This window comes from Belonocnema kinseyi, chromosome 1 (assembly GCF_010883055.1).
Source record: "Belonocnema kinseyi isolate 2016_QV_RU_SX_M_011 chromosome 1, B_treatae_v1, whole genome shotgun sequence".
NCBI classification, from domain to species: Eukaryota; Metazoa; Arthropoda; class Insecta; order Hymenoptera; family Cynipidae; genus Belonocnema; species Belonocnema kinseyi.
In genome coordinates, this window is record NC_046657.1 from 112,459,371 (window position 1) to 112,477,700 (window position 18,330).

Below are 18,330 nucleotides of genomic sequence, written 5' to 3' on the forward strand. Positions count from 1 at the left end.
TTTATTTCCCCTCTTTTGAGAGCATTGTGGAATTATAAGTCTGTGAAACCTTTAGCACAGATACGAACCGTTTAACATGGACTCGAACCATGTAGCACGCACTTGAACCCTAATGTCGGTAACAGGGATCTGTTTAAATTATTCGCCTAAAACCGAAATAAATTCGGATTTTTTTTTCTTTTTAAAGAAAGGAGAACACATGAGGCATCACCATGAGCAGCAACAGTTCCCTGCCTTCCTCGGTAGCGCAGCGAGCGGTTCCACCTGGACCCTCGACTACATAAGAGTACGGAGTGGCTGCAGCTGCGAAATCACCCCCAAGCCCAAGAAGAAAAAGTTCGCGGCGATGAAAGTCAAAAAAATCAGGAGCAAATCGCGAGCATCTAGGAACGATTCGAGTGAAAAGTGAATAGTGACAATAATAAGGATGCTCCTCTGCCAAAAAAGACTAAGTCCCGCGATAGTGCGCTAGATACTCCCTAATTTAATTTTTAAAAAAACAACAACAAATTATCCCCCAATCTTGATAAACGGCCAGTTCTTTCGCGAGCCCCCAAGTAAATATTTTCTATTTTTTACACCTTTCTAGAAATTCATTATTTTTCCATTTTGCAACAGATTTAATTTCGATTTTAATTAATTAATGCTCGAGTGGTTAGCCACTACCTAATTGAAGTGTACATCTGTTTCTGAATTCATTTGAATTTACCTCAGTTTCCGTTAATGAAATTAAATTTTGCTGAAATATTTTGAATTCTAGTGAATTTACTTGATCTTTTTGAATTTCTTTAATTCGTCGGAATTTTTTTAATTTCTTGATTTAGTCTACGGAATTCTTTGCATTTTATTAAATTGATTTTAATGCCTTTTAATTTTTTTAATGATTCCAAATTCATTTCAATTCTACTGAGTTTAATTTAATTCTTTATTTGGAATTAACTTGCATTTTTTCGGTTCCTTGCGAATTCACATGAATGCTTTTTAATTTTTCTAAATTGTTCTTTGGATTTTTCCGAATTCATCTGAATTCTAAACTCAATTAAATGGTGATTAATTCATTGTTTTATTTTGAATTCAGGTGTACATCAAGATTGGTAGTGGTTAACCCCTCGGTAGTGGTCAATTGGAAAAAAATTCTGACGCAGTTCATTTTAATGTTTATAAAAATATCTTCGGTACAAAATATTCTAAAATAAAAGAATGTTGAGTATTGAAAGACCCTCGATCGGTCCCAGTTTTTAGTTCTTAGATAGCGAATCCAGAGGCCTTAGAAACTCGTTACCATGTAAACGGCTGGACGTCGATTATAAATTATAAATGGTAAATTATAAAAATTAAGAAATAACCCCGAGTAGCGCGTAACATTGTAAATTTAAAGTGTACTTGGTCTCTCTGACAATACGCGTCTCGTACTCACGCTCTAATTTATGTATTATAATTATAAATTAAATAAAAACGCTACCTTAGATTAATGCAGAATAGTCTCGAGTCTTCGAAAATGTAAAGCAGAAAAGGCGAATCTCCGTATAATCTAATATAAATCATAAAATTATAAATGGCAGGGACGAATTTTTTAGAAAGCTGATTTGCCAGCTGCTGCCTTCTTTTTAAATTTATTCCTTTTCCTATTTATCATTTTAAAAAAATAGGACTTTACTTTTACGATTTTGGACTTTTGCGATTCTGTACTGCCATGTAAACTTTGTACATAAAACGACATTAACTAAGTAATTTATTAGTTTTTACATTTGTTTATAACCCTCTTCATATTTTTCCAAATTTTATCCCTAAACGAAAAACCTCATTTTTATAATATTCCCTGACTACTAAAATCAATAAAAATTGGAAAATTTCAAATTTATTTGTTGTTGAATTCTCAACGAAACAGTGTAATAGTTAATATTTCAATCAAATAAGGTAAAATTTCATTTAAAACAATTAATTTTAAAACATAAAAGACATGTTTTCAAAACAAAAAAAAATCAAAGAAAAAAATAGTTTACCTAAATTATTAGACATTTATGCCAAGACACGAATTTCCTATAAAAAAGTCTCAATTTCCAACCAGAAAATATGAATTTTCACCAAAAAAATTAAATTTCAACAACAACTTTTACCCTTGCAGTTGAATTTTCAACCAAATAGATACATTTTTATACAAGAAAGATGAAATTTTTCCGAAAAATCCAAATTTTAAATAAATAAAAAAAATAATTGAATTTTCATCAAAAAAATATTTTAGTCTTAATTTTCAACATCGAAATATGAGCTTTAAATAAGAAGTAAACTGTCTACGAAGATATTTGAATTTTGAACCCAAAAAGACGAATTTCTAATAAAACCATCGCATTTTTAATAAACAGAAGACTACTTTCTAATCAAATTATTGAATTTTCAATCAAACAATTTCATTTTTATGCCGGAAAAATGCAATCTTTTACTAAAGAGGATGAATTTTTCAATGAAAGGCTAATTTTCAAGAAAAAAGTTGATATTTTTATCTAAAAAAGATTTCCAACCCCAAAAAAAAAGATTTTTCAACAAAACAAATGAATTTTCAGGGTGGCCGCTGAACCGGAAAATCGGGACATGCCCAGGAATTTTATGAGACTGAAAAACCCCGGAAAATGACAATATATTTATTTTTTGACCGGGAATTTTACAAATTTTTATAACAAAAAATCTGTTAAACTTTGATTTCAATCGTTGTTTAAAAATAATTAGTTCGATTTTTATCTTTTTCAATTATATCATTCAGTCTAGAATGCGTAATTCAAACGCCTTTTTTTATAATTTATAATTTTAGATTTTTAATTTTAAGCGTACATTTCAAATTGAAGAATTTTTCAATGCAGCTTAAAAGACTTAAACAATTAAAAATTAGGAGCGTTTAAATTAGAAAATTTTTGATAGAAAATACTTTTAATTCTTAATTATAGAATTTCCATATTTTAACATTAAAAATTAAATTGTTTCAATTGAAAAATCTTATTATTTAAACAAATGTAAACGCCTGATTGAAACTTTATCAACTACTTTCAATTTTTAAATGACTGTAAAATAATATATTCATAATTAAAGACATTTATTAAATTTCAATTATCATTTAACTGTGAAAAAAAGTAAACTTTGAACGTTGCAAATTTATTTGTTGTATTCAAAAAATTTAATTTTTAAGTCAAATTCTTAAATTTTGATGTATAAATAACAATTGAACATCTATTATTCTTAGAAAAAATTCGAGTAAGTAGAAGAGATTTTTAAAAGTTTAAAAAGAACATTCAAAATTACTTTAAAATTGGAAATGATTAAAAATAATTTAAATGACATTTCTACGTGTTAGAAGAACAAAAACCATATCCTTGGAAAATTGAGAATGATTTTTTATTTTGAAAAATTGATTTAAAGAGAATATTTAGAAATATCAGGGTCGTCGCTGGACCGGGAAAAACCGGGAAATGACAATGAATTTATTTCTTGACCGGGAATTTTACAAATTTACAGAAGAAAAATCTGTCCAAGATCGATTTCAACAGTTTTTAAAATAATTAATTGAATTGATATCTTTTTAAATTATGATATCATTCAGCTTATAATGCGTAATTTTAAAATCTTTTACATGAAAAATTCTCTATTTTAGATTTTTATTTTTAAGCTTATATTTTTAATTTAAAGAATTTTAACGTCCAGTCTTTAAGACTTAAACAATTAAAAATTAAAAACGTTTAAAGTTCCAAATTTTTGATAAAAAACAGTTTTATTTTATCAACTGTAAATATAAATAAATAATTTTTAAAATGGACCTGCACTTTAGGCAATAAAAACTCAACAATAATAGATTTGATGAAATGATTCTAAATCCGTTGAAAGTTAAAGAATTTTGCAGATTCGTAATTAATTCGTAATTAAAGGATTTTATTAAATTAAAAATATTTTTCAGTCTAAATTTTTCAATTTTTAACTCATTTAATTAAAAAAAATTGATTAAGAAAAAGGATAATTATTTAATATTTAGCAATATTTGACTTTTAATTTAAGAAGACTAAATTGAAGCTAAATATTTAAAAGTAAACAATTTGAAACTTAATTGTTTGACATGGAAAGCTTCGAATTGTTAAAATTTCGAAAAGCGTTTAACATTTTAAGGTCACAATTTTTATTGTTCTACTTAATAAAATGTTTAATTTGTAAACGAAATTCTTGAATTTTGATGTATAAATAATAATTGAACACGTATTATTTATAAAAAATTTTGAGTAATTTTAAGAAATATTCAGAAGTTTTGAAAAGATTCAAAATTAATTGATAGCTTAAAATGTTATCAAGTAATTTGAACGGAATTTGTGACAAAATTTTTCAGAACTTCTAAACTTATTTTAAACTGAATAAAATTTTTCCTGCAATTTTTAGAAAATCTTTCAAAAAATGTTTAAATCCTTAAATTCTCCCCGGATCGTTTTTGATAATATTGGAATTCTCTTGAAATATTTTTAAATGTTCTATTAAAATAATTTTTCAAAATGAAGAATCATTTTCAATTTTCCTAGGAATTTTAAGAAAATGTTTTTATTCGCTTGGAGCCTTTCACAATGCTTAAAAAGCCTCTAAATTTTGTGTAAACTGCAAAAATCTACATTTTGTTTTAAATTCGGTTGTGAGTATTTGCACCGAAAATTTGTTACGAATAACCAACATTTTTCGGCAAAAACACTTCGTTAAAATTATTTGAAATCATTTCAAGTTCTAAATTAATTTTTAATCTTTTTAAAACTACTAAATATCTCTTAAAATTACTCTAATTCTTTCTAAAAATAATAAGTGCTCAATTGTCATTCAGAAATACAAATTTTAAGGAAATTTTTTTAATTCGCAGGATTTTCTAAAATTTGTAGGACAAATTCAATTATTTTTTTAAGTTATTGCGAAGTTTTGAAAAAATTTCAAAAATAAAGCTAAATTTGAAAAAAATTTTAACTACTTCTGGATTTCTCAATATTTTGAAATGCATTTTTAAAGCTTTTCAAGGAAGCTTAAATTATTTAAAATGAAAATAATTTAAATTCTAATTTAAGAACTTTTAAGTTGAAAAAATTTTTATTTTAAAATATTTAATGGCCTAAAATAACTGAATAATATAATTTTGACTATTTTTAAAGTTAATTGATTGATTATTTAATTTAGAGTATTGAAAATGTTAACCTGGATTGAAATTTTTTGAACTTTATCTAAATCTTTTAACTCTATAATTTATGAATGTTAAAAATTCTTAATTTTGCAGTTTAAATTCATTAAACTTGAAACTATTCAGTTGGAAAGTGTTAGTACCTTCCAGTTTATACGTTTAAATTATTGAACAATTCAATAGAAAATTTTCGAATTTAAAAACTATTAAACTTCAAAACGTTAAAAATTCAAGAGCTCCACTTTGAATGCTTTAGTTTGTCGTTTTTTTCATTACTTGTACTTTTATTGTTTAACTTTATATTTCGATTTTTAAAATTTTATTGACCGGGAAAAATATTTGCAAACCGGGAAAACCCCGGAAAATGACCGGGAATTTTGTACTTTGATTAAAACCGTCACCCTGAATATTTATGAAATTATAAAAAATTAATGTGGAAGATTTTAAGGAAATTTTTTTAATTTAAAAGGATAAAAATAATTTTAAAAAAATTTTAATTAGTTTTTTTTTGGTTGAACATTGAACTATTTTGATAAAAAATGCATTTTTTTGGTTAAAAATTCAAATTTTTTACATAAAATTGAACTATTTTGGTTAAAAATTCAAATATTTAGTTGAAAATTCAACTTTTTGGTTTAAAAATTCATCTGTTGCAGACATTTTTATTTGTTAAAAATGAAAATTATTCGTCGAAAATTAATTTGTTTCAGTTAAAATTTGAATTATTTGTTTAAAACTTATTTTTTTGTCGAAAAATCATATTCTAGTTTAAAAAATGTAACTCTTTTGTTGAAACATCTTTTTTATATTTACATTTTTTTATATTTCGGGAAACAAACGAAACAACTTTATTGTTGAAAAATCACATTTTCGGGTTAAAAAACAAATTATTATTTAGAAATTAGTTTTCTTATTTTTCTGGTTGAACATTAAACTATTTTGATAAAAAATGAATTTTTTGGGTTGAAAATTCAAATCTTTGACATAAAATTTAACTATTTTGGTTAAAAATTTAGATATTTGGTTCAAAATTCAACTTTTTTTTCGGAAATTTATCTTTATGGCTTTAAAATCCCACAGTTTAATATAAAAATTCAACTATTTAGTTAAAAAATAATTTTTGTTGAAAATGTATATTTTTACGTTGAAAGTCAATTTTTTGGTAGAAAATGTAATTTATTTTGTTTAAAAATTCATCTTTTTGTTTGACTTTTTGACTATTTTATTAAAATTTTGTGTTTTTTGGTTGAAATCAATTGTTTATATATAAAATAATATTCTGGTTGTTCAAATATCAACAGTTACATTGTTCAATGAAAAGTAATGATTAATGATTAAAAATGGAACTACGTGGTTGAAATCTAAGTTTATTAAAAATTTAAGTTGAAAATTTATGTCTTTTTTTTGTGAATTATTTCGTTGATTTTTTTTTAATTCAACTATTTGCGTTGAAAATTATCTTCTTTTTTTAATTCAACTTTATTGCATAAAATTAAAAAAATTTCAAATTAATCTTTTTGTCTTGAGAATTCAACTATTTAGTTGAGAATTACTTTTTTTAGTTTGAAAAATCATATTTTGATTCTTGAAATTCTTAGAGATTTTTTTCAACTGTTTTGAATTCCTGGCATTATTTCAGAATTTTCGTATTTAATTTTAATTTTGCAATTAATTCATTTCAATTTCTTGAATATTAGCGAATTTATTTTTATTATTTATTATTTATTATTTTAATAATTGTAATTCACTGGATTTTTTTGTTAATTTTCAGAAAACCTAAACTCCCATTAAATTTTTTTTTTAATTCAACATGATTAACAGTTGAATTACATCTTTAAAAAATGAATTTTTTTGTCGAAAATTCATCGTTTAAGTTGACAAATCGTCTCACTTGGTTGAAAATTTATATATTTTAAATATCAAATTTTTTGTTAAAAATTTATATATTCGGGTAAAAAATTTAATTATTCTTTAGAAATTCTGTTCTTTTTGGTTAGAAACTACACTATTTTGGTAAAAATAAGTTTCTTTTGTTTGAAATTTATCTATTTTGTAGAAGATTAATCTTTTTGGAATGAAAATTCATATTTTTCGGTTGAAACTTCAACTATTTGGTTGAAAATAAAATTTTTTGTTGAAAACTCATATGTCTGATTAAAAAAATATAATTATTTTGGTTGAAAATTCAACTTTTTTGTCTGAAATTTATCTTTATGGCTTTAAAATTCCACAATTTGATAGAATCAATTTTATTTTGTTTCAGAATTCATCTATTTTGCTTGAAAATTCAACTATTTTATTGAAACTTTATGTTTTTCGGTTAAAATCAATCGTTTTTATTTAAATTCATATTCTTTGGCTGACATTTCAAAAATTAAATTATTTTTTGAGAATTCATCAATTTTGTTTAAAACTATAAGTACTTGATCGAAAGTTGAATTACTTTGTTAAAAATTCAAGTTGAAAATTCATCTGCTTTTTTTTTAATATCACTATTTTGTTGAAAATTCAAATTTCTTGTAGAATATTCATCTTTTTGGCCTGAACATTCAACAGTTTGATAGAAAATTCAACTATTCAGTTGAGAGCTCATTTTTTCGTTATACTTTTTGTACACTTTTTCATATTTTGATCCTCGAATTATTTCGAACTCTACGAGTTATCTTGATCTTTCAAATTATTTGTATATTTCTAGAATACGTTCAATTCTTCTAAATTTAATGAAAAGTTTTTAATTCTTTTATTCATTAAAAATATTTGCAAATTCATTAAAATTTCTTTCAATTGTTTTAATTCATTTTAATTAAATTGAATTAAAATTTATGTTTTTGCAAAATCCCTTGAATTCTTTGAATTATTCCGAATTTACTTAATTTGATTGATTTTTTTAAGCATGAAATATAATTCTATGAAATATTTTGAATTTTTCTGAACTAATTTTAATACATTTGAATTTCTTGAATTTTTCCAAATTCATTTCAAGTATTGTTTATTCATTAGAATTAACTTTTTCTTGATTCTTAAGATTCACGTATAATTTTAACGTTTCTGAATTCGATTTCATCCATAAACTAAAAAGTGAATCTCAGGTTCAAAATCAAATTCTAAACTCCTGAGTCCTTTTTTTCAAATTCAACATTTTATTCCTAGATACCAAATATATAATTTCAAACTCAAAACTTAATCCTATCAAAATATAATCAGAAATTAAAAATGTATTTCTAATTGTAAAATGTTTAGTTTGATTCTAAACTACGAGATCAATCCAGGAAATGATCTATAATTTTTACTGAAAATGACTGAGACCACAAATACTGTTTTGCGTATGTACGATTATAAAATTATTTGAAAACATCGCACACGATTTGAGTTACATTTCGCAGAAATAAGGTGCATTTTCTAATCACGTTTTGAATTTCTTTAAAGACTGTGTTTCTCTGATCCTGAATATATTTTTTTAGAACAGAATTTACCGAATAGAGAAAATTATTTTCAGGAAACGAGTCGGAATGATTTCTCGTCTCTATTCCCAAGAATGTTGCGTTCTGACGGTTTTGTTACAGAGTGTAGAATATTAATTCAGGAATTTGTCCACTTTCGACGCAAGTCCCATTATTGTCTCCAGCCTCGAAGTTAAATTGAAATTTAACTTTACTCTGGCCTGAATCGCAATCCACGGTCACTTTTCGAAGACCTTTGAGGCCGTAATGTGAATCCGGACCCTGAAAAAATATATGCCTTATGAGTAAGAAAATTAAAACTGATTAGAAAGATAAAAGGCCTCACAGGCCCTATTTTCAAGATTCTAAAAGTACATTGTTGGTGTCTGAGACCCCAAGCAATTTTCAAACTCTTATAAACCATAGCAGCTACTGAAAGTGGAGGTAAAAGAATCGTGGGGTATTGAACACCCAGTGTACACTTGGTTAGTGAAAAAGTAATTTTGCAGTCAATTTTTTAAAAAATTTTATTGATTTTTGTTTACTTTTTAACGACAGTATATCATATGAAGTAAAATATTTATTTTTCTCGATTATTTCAGACTTTTTTCTTTATAAATGACTTATAACTTCCGGCATCACGCCATGCGAGAGCAGACTGCGGATGTGTTGAATAAAATATAATAATTACAATACAGTCATATAAGTCTCTTTGTTCAATTTATTTTATTTTTATAGTATTGCATGACAAAGTTCCTTAATTTTTATAATAATAAATCGCTTTAAAAGCAAAAAATCTGATTCATCATTTTATTATAAAATTGACTTTTCAACTGCACAAATAAATACCTTTTTTGAAAGCACCCATGTTGCAAATTTTTTTACGAAAGTACACTATTTCAAAAGTGTAATAATAAATTTTCAGATTAAAATGATTAAAATTGCGTGAGTTATGAATTTTTAAGTGAAAACCCCCATTTTTTCACTTTTTTTTTTTAAATAATCTTTTTAACAAACTTAAAATAAATGGCTAAAATCAACTCTGCATTATAAAAGATACCTTAAACTATATCGCAAAATTTTATTGTGACAAAATATTCAATAGGGGTTAAATAATACATGATTAAATACGCTGGGGTACAGAATACCCACGATGCACTTTACCGTGATTTTTACCATGTATGCACTTTGAGGGTTAAATTACATTACTCATGTACGTAATTTTTGCAAATTCGCAAAAACTTTGTCCTGAAGATTATGTTTTTAGTTAAAAACTTGATTATTTGGTTTCAAATTCAACTGTTTTGTTGAAAATTCGTAATTTTGGGTTTAAAATTCACATTTTGCCGTTGATAAGACAACTGTAATCTTTTTTGGATGAAAACTATTTTTTCTGAAAGAAGTTCTTTAGAAGTTCATTTTTTTCAGTATAATTATTGCAATTTACTATTTTTTTTAAATTCCCTTTTTTATGTTGAAAAGTTCATTGAAATCTTTTTGGAGAAAAATTCAACTCTTTTTTTTTTGAAAATTTGTTTTTATGATTTAAAAATTTGCCTGTTTTAGTAGAATTTTCATTTTTCTTGGACAAAAATGCAACTGTTTGGTTGAAAATTTAACAATCTTGTTAAAAAGTTATACATTTTTATAAAACATTCGACTATTTAACAGAAAATTAACTTATGATTTATCATTCTTCTTCTGGTATTGGAAACTGAACTGAAATCTTCTTTGGATAAAAATTTAACTATTTTTTTAAGTTTTTTTTATTTATCTGTTTTAAAAGAAATTTCATCTTTCTTTAATAAAAATTCAACTATTTGGTAGAGAGTTCAACTATTTTGCTAAAAATTCAACATTCGTTAGAAATTCTTCTTCTTTGCGTGAGTAATTAACTACTTTCTTTGAAACATTGGATTGAATTACTTTTTTACAAAATCATTTTTTTTATGGAAGATTTATATTTTTAGTTCAAAATTCATCATTTAATAAAGTTAAAAAATTTGGTTGTTGTTCAAAATTTAAGTGTTTAGTCGAAAAGCCTTTTATTCAACCAATTTTTTAACTCAAAATGTAACTTTTGCATTTTTTAAGATTGTTTTTTTTTTAGTTGAAAATTCTCCTTTTTTAGTAACAAAATCATTTTCTAGGTTTGAAATTGCATGGTTGTTGGGTAAAAATGCATCAGTTTCGTAGAAAATTAATTTTTTGCTGAAAAGTCATACTTGGCTTTGAAAATTCAATTTTTGTAGAGAAAATTCGTCATTTAGGTTTTAAAATAACTTTTTTTTCGTAGAAAATTCATCTTTTTTGATTGAAATAAAAACTATAACACTTTTTGTTGGGAATTTATCTCTTTGGTTTAAAAATTACAATTATAATGTTCAAAATTTAATTATTCTGTTGAAAATTCAAGTAATTTGTTAAAAATTCATATTTTTAAGCTGAAAAGACATTTTTTGTTTTAAATAAATTGATAACTTTTTAATTTGCATCTGAAATACTGTTTTATTTCGTTTATAAAAGATTCTTTATGTAAAAATATCACAATATTAAAATTTTGGTATTTGAATATTAATGAAATTTTGTTCTCAAATTACTTTGTAGTCACTTCTTTGAATGAAAAGAGCTCGTTTGTCACTTTTCTTTAAATAAATTAATTCATTGCTCAATCACAATTTCAGGGTATTTTTAAAGATTCCAAGAAATTTTTAATAGATTTTAAAAAATTTGAAGGGATTTTCAGGATTTTATGCTGCTTTTAAAACGTTTAAGTCATTTCAAGACCTTTTAATTTGAAAGATTTTAGGAAATTTTAAATGATTCTAAGGATTTTTTAATTAATTTCATTAATTTGAAGGGATTTGAAAACTCTCAATGTATTTTAATACATTTTTCAAGAATACAGAAAATATCAATATAGAATTTGACAGGATTTTATAATATTTTAGCGGATTTTCAAGAATTTATTCACGAGAAGTGAGCTATTTTTAGGCTTCCAAATATTTGAAGAGGTTTGGAATTTAGTTTATGAAATTTACCCAATTTTTTAAATGATTTCAAAAGAGTTGAAATATTTTAGGTATTTTTCAAAGATTACAAGAAATTTTTTATTCATCACAGTAATTTATTGGGACTTCAAATAATTTGCAATATTTTTGGAATTTTTTACAAGATTTTCAGAAATTTTTTATTTCAGTAATTTAGAGAAATTTTAAAAAAGATAAAAAATTCGTAGAATTTCAAAGAATTGATGCAATTTCATATTTTTTAGGAATTTACCCTCAATTCTTTTAAATTCTTTGGTATTCTCTCGAATCTTTTTAATTTACATGAATTATTCTAAATGAATTCAATTCCATTTAATTCAACGCACTTTTTTAAAAAAATTTTATTTATTTTGTCCCGTATTCTGTTAACCTCACCTTGAATACTTAGGAATTTCATCAAATTTTGTTGAATTCCCTTGAATTTTTCTAAATTCAACATTTAACTTTTTTTTAACGCAACCAAAATGTTTATTAATTTCATCGAAATCTTCTCGTTTGTCTTAAATTACTCTAAAATTATTCCAATTTTATGGAAATCAATCGATTTTTTTTTAAAACATTTTTTCCAATTTATTTGGATTCATTTGAATTTATCTCGAATTATTTTGAAGTCTTATAAATATATCCTGAATATGTTGTCCTTTAAGCACGACAAAAAATACCCTGAGAGCGTGAGAAAAAGTTCCCCTTTGGTCCCTATATTTTGTGCCATAGCGTCTGTGAGACCAGAGATAAATAAAAATTAATAAATTGAGAAATTATACGTACTTCAAATTTAGCAGAGGCTGTGTAAATTGTATTGGGCAATATTTCTACAGGTTCTTTGAACATCAGTCGATAAGTATAATTAGAGCCATCACAGCTAAAACTAGTCGAATTCGTGGCTATCACTTTTCCGGATGCTGTGTGAATTAATTCAATAACGGCATCATATTCCGCTGGACCATGAATGCTTCCGTAAACTCCATAACCGACTAAAAATATTCTCCTATCAGCGGAGAATCTGTCAATTTCAAAAATAAAAAAAAATCTGTCAAAAATCTGAGGAAAACAATTATATTTAAAATCAATAAATTTTTATTAAATTTCAAACATTATAAATTTGTCAATAATTTGACCGTTTCACATTTTTTAAAGAAACATCATTAGATAATAAAGTTTTAGAATTTGTAAACAACTTTCAAGGTTATGTTAGAGTTTCACATGAAAAATTGCTACAAATTTTAAAAGAGAAATATCATTATAATTTTAACGACATTTCGAATCTTTAAACAATTTTTGATAATGTACGTGTTTTTCATCGACAATTTGTCATTTTAATAGAAAAATAAAAGCTTTAACAGAACATTCAACAATTTTAACAATTTTAGGTTATGTTAGCGTTTTACACGAAAAATTGGTACACATCTTAAAACATTAATTATTATAATTTGAATGATATTTCGAATATTTTAATAATTTTTGATTATGTACGTGTTTTTTATCGGAAATTGGTACTTTAATTTAAAAATAAAAGATTTTACAAGAAGATTCACGAATTTCAACAATTATAGGTTGTGTTAGCATTTTACACGAACAATTGGTATTTTAAAATAAAATAATTATATTTTGAATATTATTTTGAACCTTTGAACAATTTTTGATTATGTACGTGTTTTTATATCGAAAATTGGTATTTCAATTGAAAAATAAAATCTTTCAAAGAAGATTCACCAATTTTAACAATTTCAGGTTATTTTAACGTTTTGCATAAAAAATAGCATTTTGAAATAAAATCAATATAATTTAAAGAAGATTTCGAATCTTTTAACATTTTTTGATTATTTAAGTGTTTTTTTTATCGAAAATTGTATTTTAATTAAAAAAATAAAAGTAAAGAAGATTGACGAATTTAAACAATTTTAGGTTGTGTTAGCGTATTACAGTTTGGCACCAACAATTAGTATTTTAAAATAAAATCATTATATTTTGAATAATATTTCGAATCTTTTTAAAATTTTTGATTATGTACGTGTTTTTTTAATCGAAAATTGTTATTTTGATGGAAAAATAAAAACTTTCAATGAAGATTCAACAATTTTAACAATTTTAGATTATTTTAGCGTTTAAATAAAAAATTGGCATTTTGAAATACAATCATTAAAATTTGAACAAGATTTCGAATCTTTTAACAATTTTTGATTATATTAGTGTTTTTCACCTAAAATTGGTATTTTTATTAAAAAAGAAAAGATTTGAAAGAAGATTTACAAATTTAAACAATTTTAGGTTATGTTGGCGTTTTACACCAGCAATTTGTATTTTAAAATAAAATCGTAATTTGAACAAGATTTCGAATCTTTAAAAAATTGTTGATTATGTGTTTTTTTTATCGAAAATTGGCATTTTAATTAGAAAAGAAAAGATTTTAAAGATTCAAGAATTTTAGGTTATGTTACTGATTCCCACGAAAAATTGGTACATATTTTAAAACATAAATCATTAAAATTTGAACAAGATTTCGAATCTTTTAACAATTTTTGATTATGTAAGTGTTCTTTTTATCGAAAATTGGCAATTTAATTAAAAAAGAAAAGATTTTAAAGATTCAAGAATTTTAGGTTATGTTACTGTTTTCCACGAAAAATTGGTACATATTTTAAAACATAAATGATTATAATTTGAACGAGATTTCGAATCTTTTAACAAATTTTGATTAAGTAAATGTTTTTTTTATCGAAAATTGGTATTTTAATTCAATAATAAAAGATTTGAAAGATTTTTGATCATTTTCAGGTTATATTCTCATTTTTCATAGAAAATCGGTTATTTTAAACAAAAATCATTAGATTTCGATGAAGATTTACAATTCTAATCAATTTTTTGGCATGTTAGTGTTTTCGACATATATTATTCGTATTTTTATTAACAAAGTATTATATTTTAAAAAATATTTCTAATTTTCAACAACTTTGGGTTATATTATTGTATTTCGCCTGAAATTTGTATTTTTAAATAAAAAATCATTAGATTTATATCCAATGATTTTTGTTCAAAATAATAAAATTTACAATCTTGAACAATTGTGGATTGCGCTGGTTTTTTTCGTTGAAGAATGCAATTTATATTACTAAAATCATTCAATTTAAAAAAAAATCATAAAGTGTTTGAACAATTCTAGGTAAAGTTAGAATTTTACATAGAAAATTGGCATTATAAAAAAATCATTACAATTTGAACAAAATAAAATAAATAAATAAAAACTATACTTCAAAAAAGATCCACGTATTTTCAACAATTTTAGGTTATGTGTTGTATTATATATTATGTGTTTCACTTGAAATTTGTATTTATAGACAAATAATCATTAGATTTGAATCCAATCATTTTTGTTTGAAATAAAAAACTTTGAAAGATTGAACAATTTCAAATTTTGTTAGTTCTTTTCGTTGAAAAATGAAATTTTTATTTCAAAATTATTATATTTGAAAGAAAATTAATATTTTTGCAACAGTTTTAGGTTCCGTTGATATTTTACATCCAAAATTGACATTATCAAAGCAAAAACATCATTTTAACAAGATTTAGATTTTTTAAATCTATTTTGGATTATTTGAGTGTTTCTCGTTGGGAATTTGTATTTTAAAAGAAAAGTAGATTATACGTTACTTTATTTGAAATATGCAGAATAAGCGCTCCTCTTTTCCCGTAAAATCGCGGTTTTGACCAGAAATCGGTCACTTTAAACAAAATTCATTAAATTTCACAGAAGAATTACAGTTGGGAAGAATTTTTTGTTATTTATTTTATGCTAGTGTTTTTCTTCAGAATTTGATATTTTTAATTTGAAAAATCATAAGATTTTTCAGATTATCATTCAGTGGTTACATTTTTGTTGTTGCGTTTTATACCGAAAATCATTACCGATAAAGTTACGAACTTAGATAACATTTAAAACTTAAACCCAAGTAGAAAATCCTAATATATTTTTGGGTCGAAATTAATCTCTTTTGATTAAAAATTCTATGATTTTTTTGAAAATTTAATTATTCTGTTGAAAATACTACTCCATATATTTTTAAAATGTCGTTTTTTTAATCAAAAATTCTACTTTCTTAAAAATTCATTTTTTTAGTTGAAGGTTCATCTCTTTGGTTGGAAATTCAACTATTTTGATGAAAATTTGTTTCATGCTTGGTTGAAAATAAATGTTTCAAACTAAAAATTAAATTATGCTATTTTTAGTGAAAAATTTATCTTTTACTTATTGCTTAAAAAATCATATTTTTCGATTGAAAATTCATATTTTTTGGCGAAAAATTAATATTCTTACTTGAGAATTCTTCGCTCTATTTGAAAATTTAACAAATTTATTGAAAATTCACATTTGCCGTTTAAAATTTGTTTTTAATCTGCAAATTCAACTATTCTATATTTAATTAAAACTTTATCGCGTATATTGGATAAGATGGAAATTCATATTTTTCTACAGAACTTTGCCCTTCTTAGTGGAAGTCATCTTTCTGGTTAAAAATTTAAAAATTTTATGGAAAATTCGTTGCTTTTTTGGTAAAAAAATTAATTTATTTTGTCATAATGTCATCTTTTTGTGCATAAAATTATTCTCATTTTTGTTGTAAGTTCGACATTTTAGCTTGATAACTTTTCTCTTTTGTAGAAAATTCTTTTTTTTAAGGTAGAAAAACCATCTTTCTTGGTTGAAAATAAACTTTCTTGGTGAATATTTAACTGTCTTCTAAATAATTTGTCTTTTTGTCTTGAAAATTCAAATATTTGATTGAATTTGACCCTTTTTTGTTAAAAATTGAATATAATTCGGCATGAAAGCTTAGGAATTTGAAGTGTTTCATATTAAATTCAATATTTCGAACCTGATTCGATCGCTCGTTCCATTATACCCCCATCTGCTTTCAGTTTGTTGAAATCGGCAAACTGTTTGTTCCTTTCCCATCATTCGACAACGCGGCATTGCTTCAAACCCCACTTTTGGTTTTGGATTTAGGATAAAATACAAAAATAACGACACCACCTGGAAATGAAAATTGCAAATTTAAATAGAAATATGAAGAATCGCTTTATTATTCTGAAACTTTCTCTTCTTTACGCAACTTTTAGAGTTAGAAATAACTCAACTTGATATAATTAATAAATACCAATAAAATAATAATTTAAATAATTATTTAGAATTTCTTAAATATTGTTTATTTAAATTCTGGATTTCAATGAATGAAATGTCAGTTTCATATTTTGTTACAATTGCATGACATTTTTCATGCAAGCTTTCAATTACATTTTTTATATTGCTAGAAAGTTTCAGAATAAAAATTTTATGGCAATTTATAAAAAATTCTAGTCCTCACACTGAACAGAAAATGGGAGACTTTTAGAGGAATAAGAAAATATATGCTCAAAAAAAGTTAATATAATTTCACAGGATTTTCAATTTTCAACTTTTTTAATTTGAAATCATTAATTTTTGAACAACATTCAATTTTAAATAAATCGACAATGAAAGCCTTCATTTGGAAAATCTACAAAGACGCCGATTATGTTTGAAAGTTTCAATATAAAATTATTCAATTCAATTTAAAAATTCAAAATGTTATACATGTTTTATTTTTGTGTGCTGAAAATTAATGCGTCAAAAATGTTATTATAAAAAAATAAACTTTCGAAGAAGATTTAAAATCTCTAAAAATGTCAGGTTTTAATAGTTTTTTTAGCGCGAATGAGCATTTTTAAAGAGAAATCCTCACCAAGTTTCTTAAATTTCTATAATTTTAAAGCAGTGTTTGCATTCTTCATCGAAAATGGGTATGTTTAATCTAAAAATTATTATATTTCAAAGATCAAAAATATTTCAAAAATTATTTACCTTTTTTGGGTTCGTTAGCATTTTTATAAATAATTATTATTTAAAAAAATCATTATAGTTCGAAAAACATCTTCAATTTTTAACAGTTCTAGCTTATATTCACGTTTTTCATTAGAAATCAGTTATTTAAAAAAAAAAACTGAAAAAAATTATATTTAATAGCATATTCACAATTTTTCAACAGTTTTACGTTATGTTGACATTTCACACTGGAAATCGGTTATTTTTAACAAAAACCATTAAGTTTAAAGAAGGGTTTACAACCTTAAAAGAATTTTTTGTTTTATTATGCTAGTGTTTTCATCGGAAATTGGTGTTTTTAAACAAAAATGCAACGGTTTAATTATTTCATTGGTTACAGATTCATGATTTTAATTAAAAATTCATCTCTTTGGTTAAAAATTAAAATATTATTTTGAAAATTTGTTGTTTTTTTTATGAAAATTGATATTTTTAGCTGAAAATGTAACTATTTGGTTGAAACGTACTGTATTTTGTTGAAATTCCCCTTTTTTTTGGTAGAAAATTAATGTTTTTCGAGGAAAATACACCTTAAATTATTTTATAATAATTATTTTTAATTTTTGAAAAAAGAAATGATTTTGATATCAGACGGACAATAAGATTTTGGAAAAATTCGAAATTATTCAGATTTTATTTTAAATAGTTAATTTTTGAAGATTTTAAAATATGTCGAAAAAGAATCTGCAAGATTTTAAAAAAATTTTGTCGAATTTTTTTTTTATTTGTAGAAGTTTCAGTAAATTTGAAAAGAATCGAAAA

The 18,330-nt window shown here is 23.9% G+C and overlaps 2 protein-coding genes across 6 annotated transcripts in view; one reads left to right on the forward strand and one right to left on the reverse strand.

The window, feature by feature from the left end:
* The window catches only part of LOC117174495, a 231,936-nt gene extending 231,157 nt beyond the window's left edge, over positions 1-779 (forward strand). For all 4 annotated transcript variants that reach the window (XM_033363690.1, XM_033363672.1, XM_033363681.1 and 1 more), the window contains one exon: positions 188-779. In XM_033363690.1, the coding sequence (XP_033219581.1) occupies positions 188-409 (222 nt within the window). In that variant the 3' untranslated portion in view covers positions 410-779. The remainder of the gene's footprint in view (positions 1-187) is intronic.
* A 7,718-nt stretch (positions 780-8,497) lies between these two features.
* The window catches only part of LOC117181270 (BTB/POZ domain-containing protein 1-like), a 28,898-nt gene continuing 19,065 nt past the window's right edge, over positions 8,498-18,330 (reverse strand). For both annotated transcript variants that reach the window (XM_033374177.1, XM_033374946.1), the window contains exons 5-7: positions 16,544-16,701; positions 12,441-12,675; positions 8,498-8,904 (exon numbers count right to left, since the gene is read on the reverse strand). In XM_033374177.1, the coding sequence (XP_033230068.1) occupies positions 8,740-8,904; positions 12,441-12,675; positions 16,544-16,701 (558 nt within the window). In that variant the 3' untranslated portion in view covers positions 8,498-8,739. The remainder of the gene's footprint in view (positions 8,905-12,440; positions 12,676-16,543; positions 16,702-18,330) is intronic.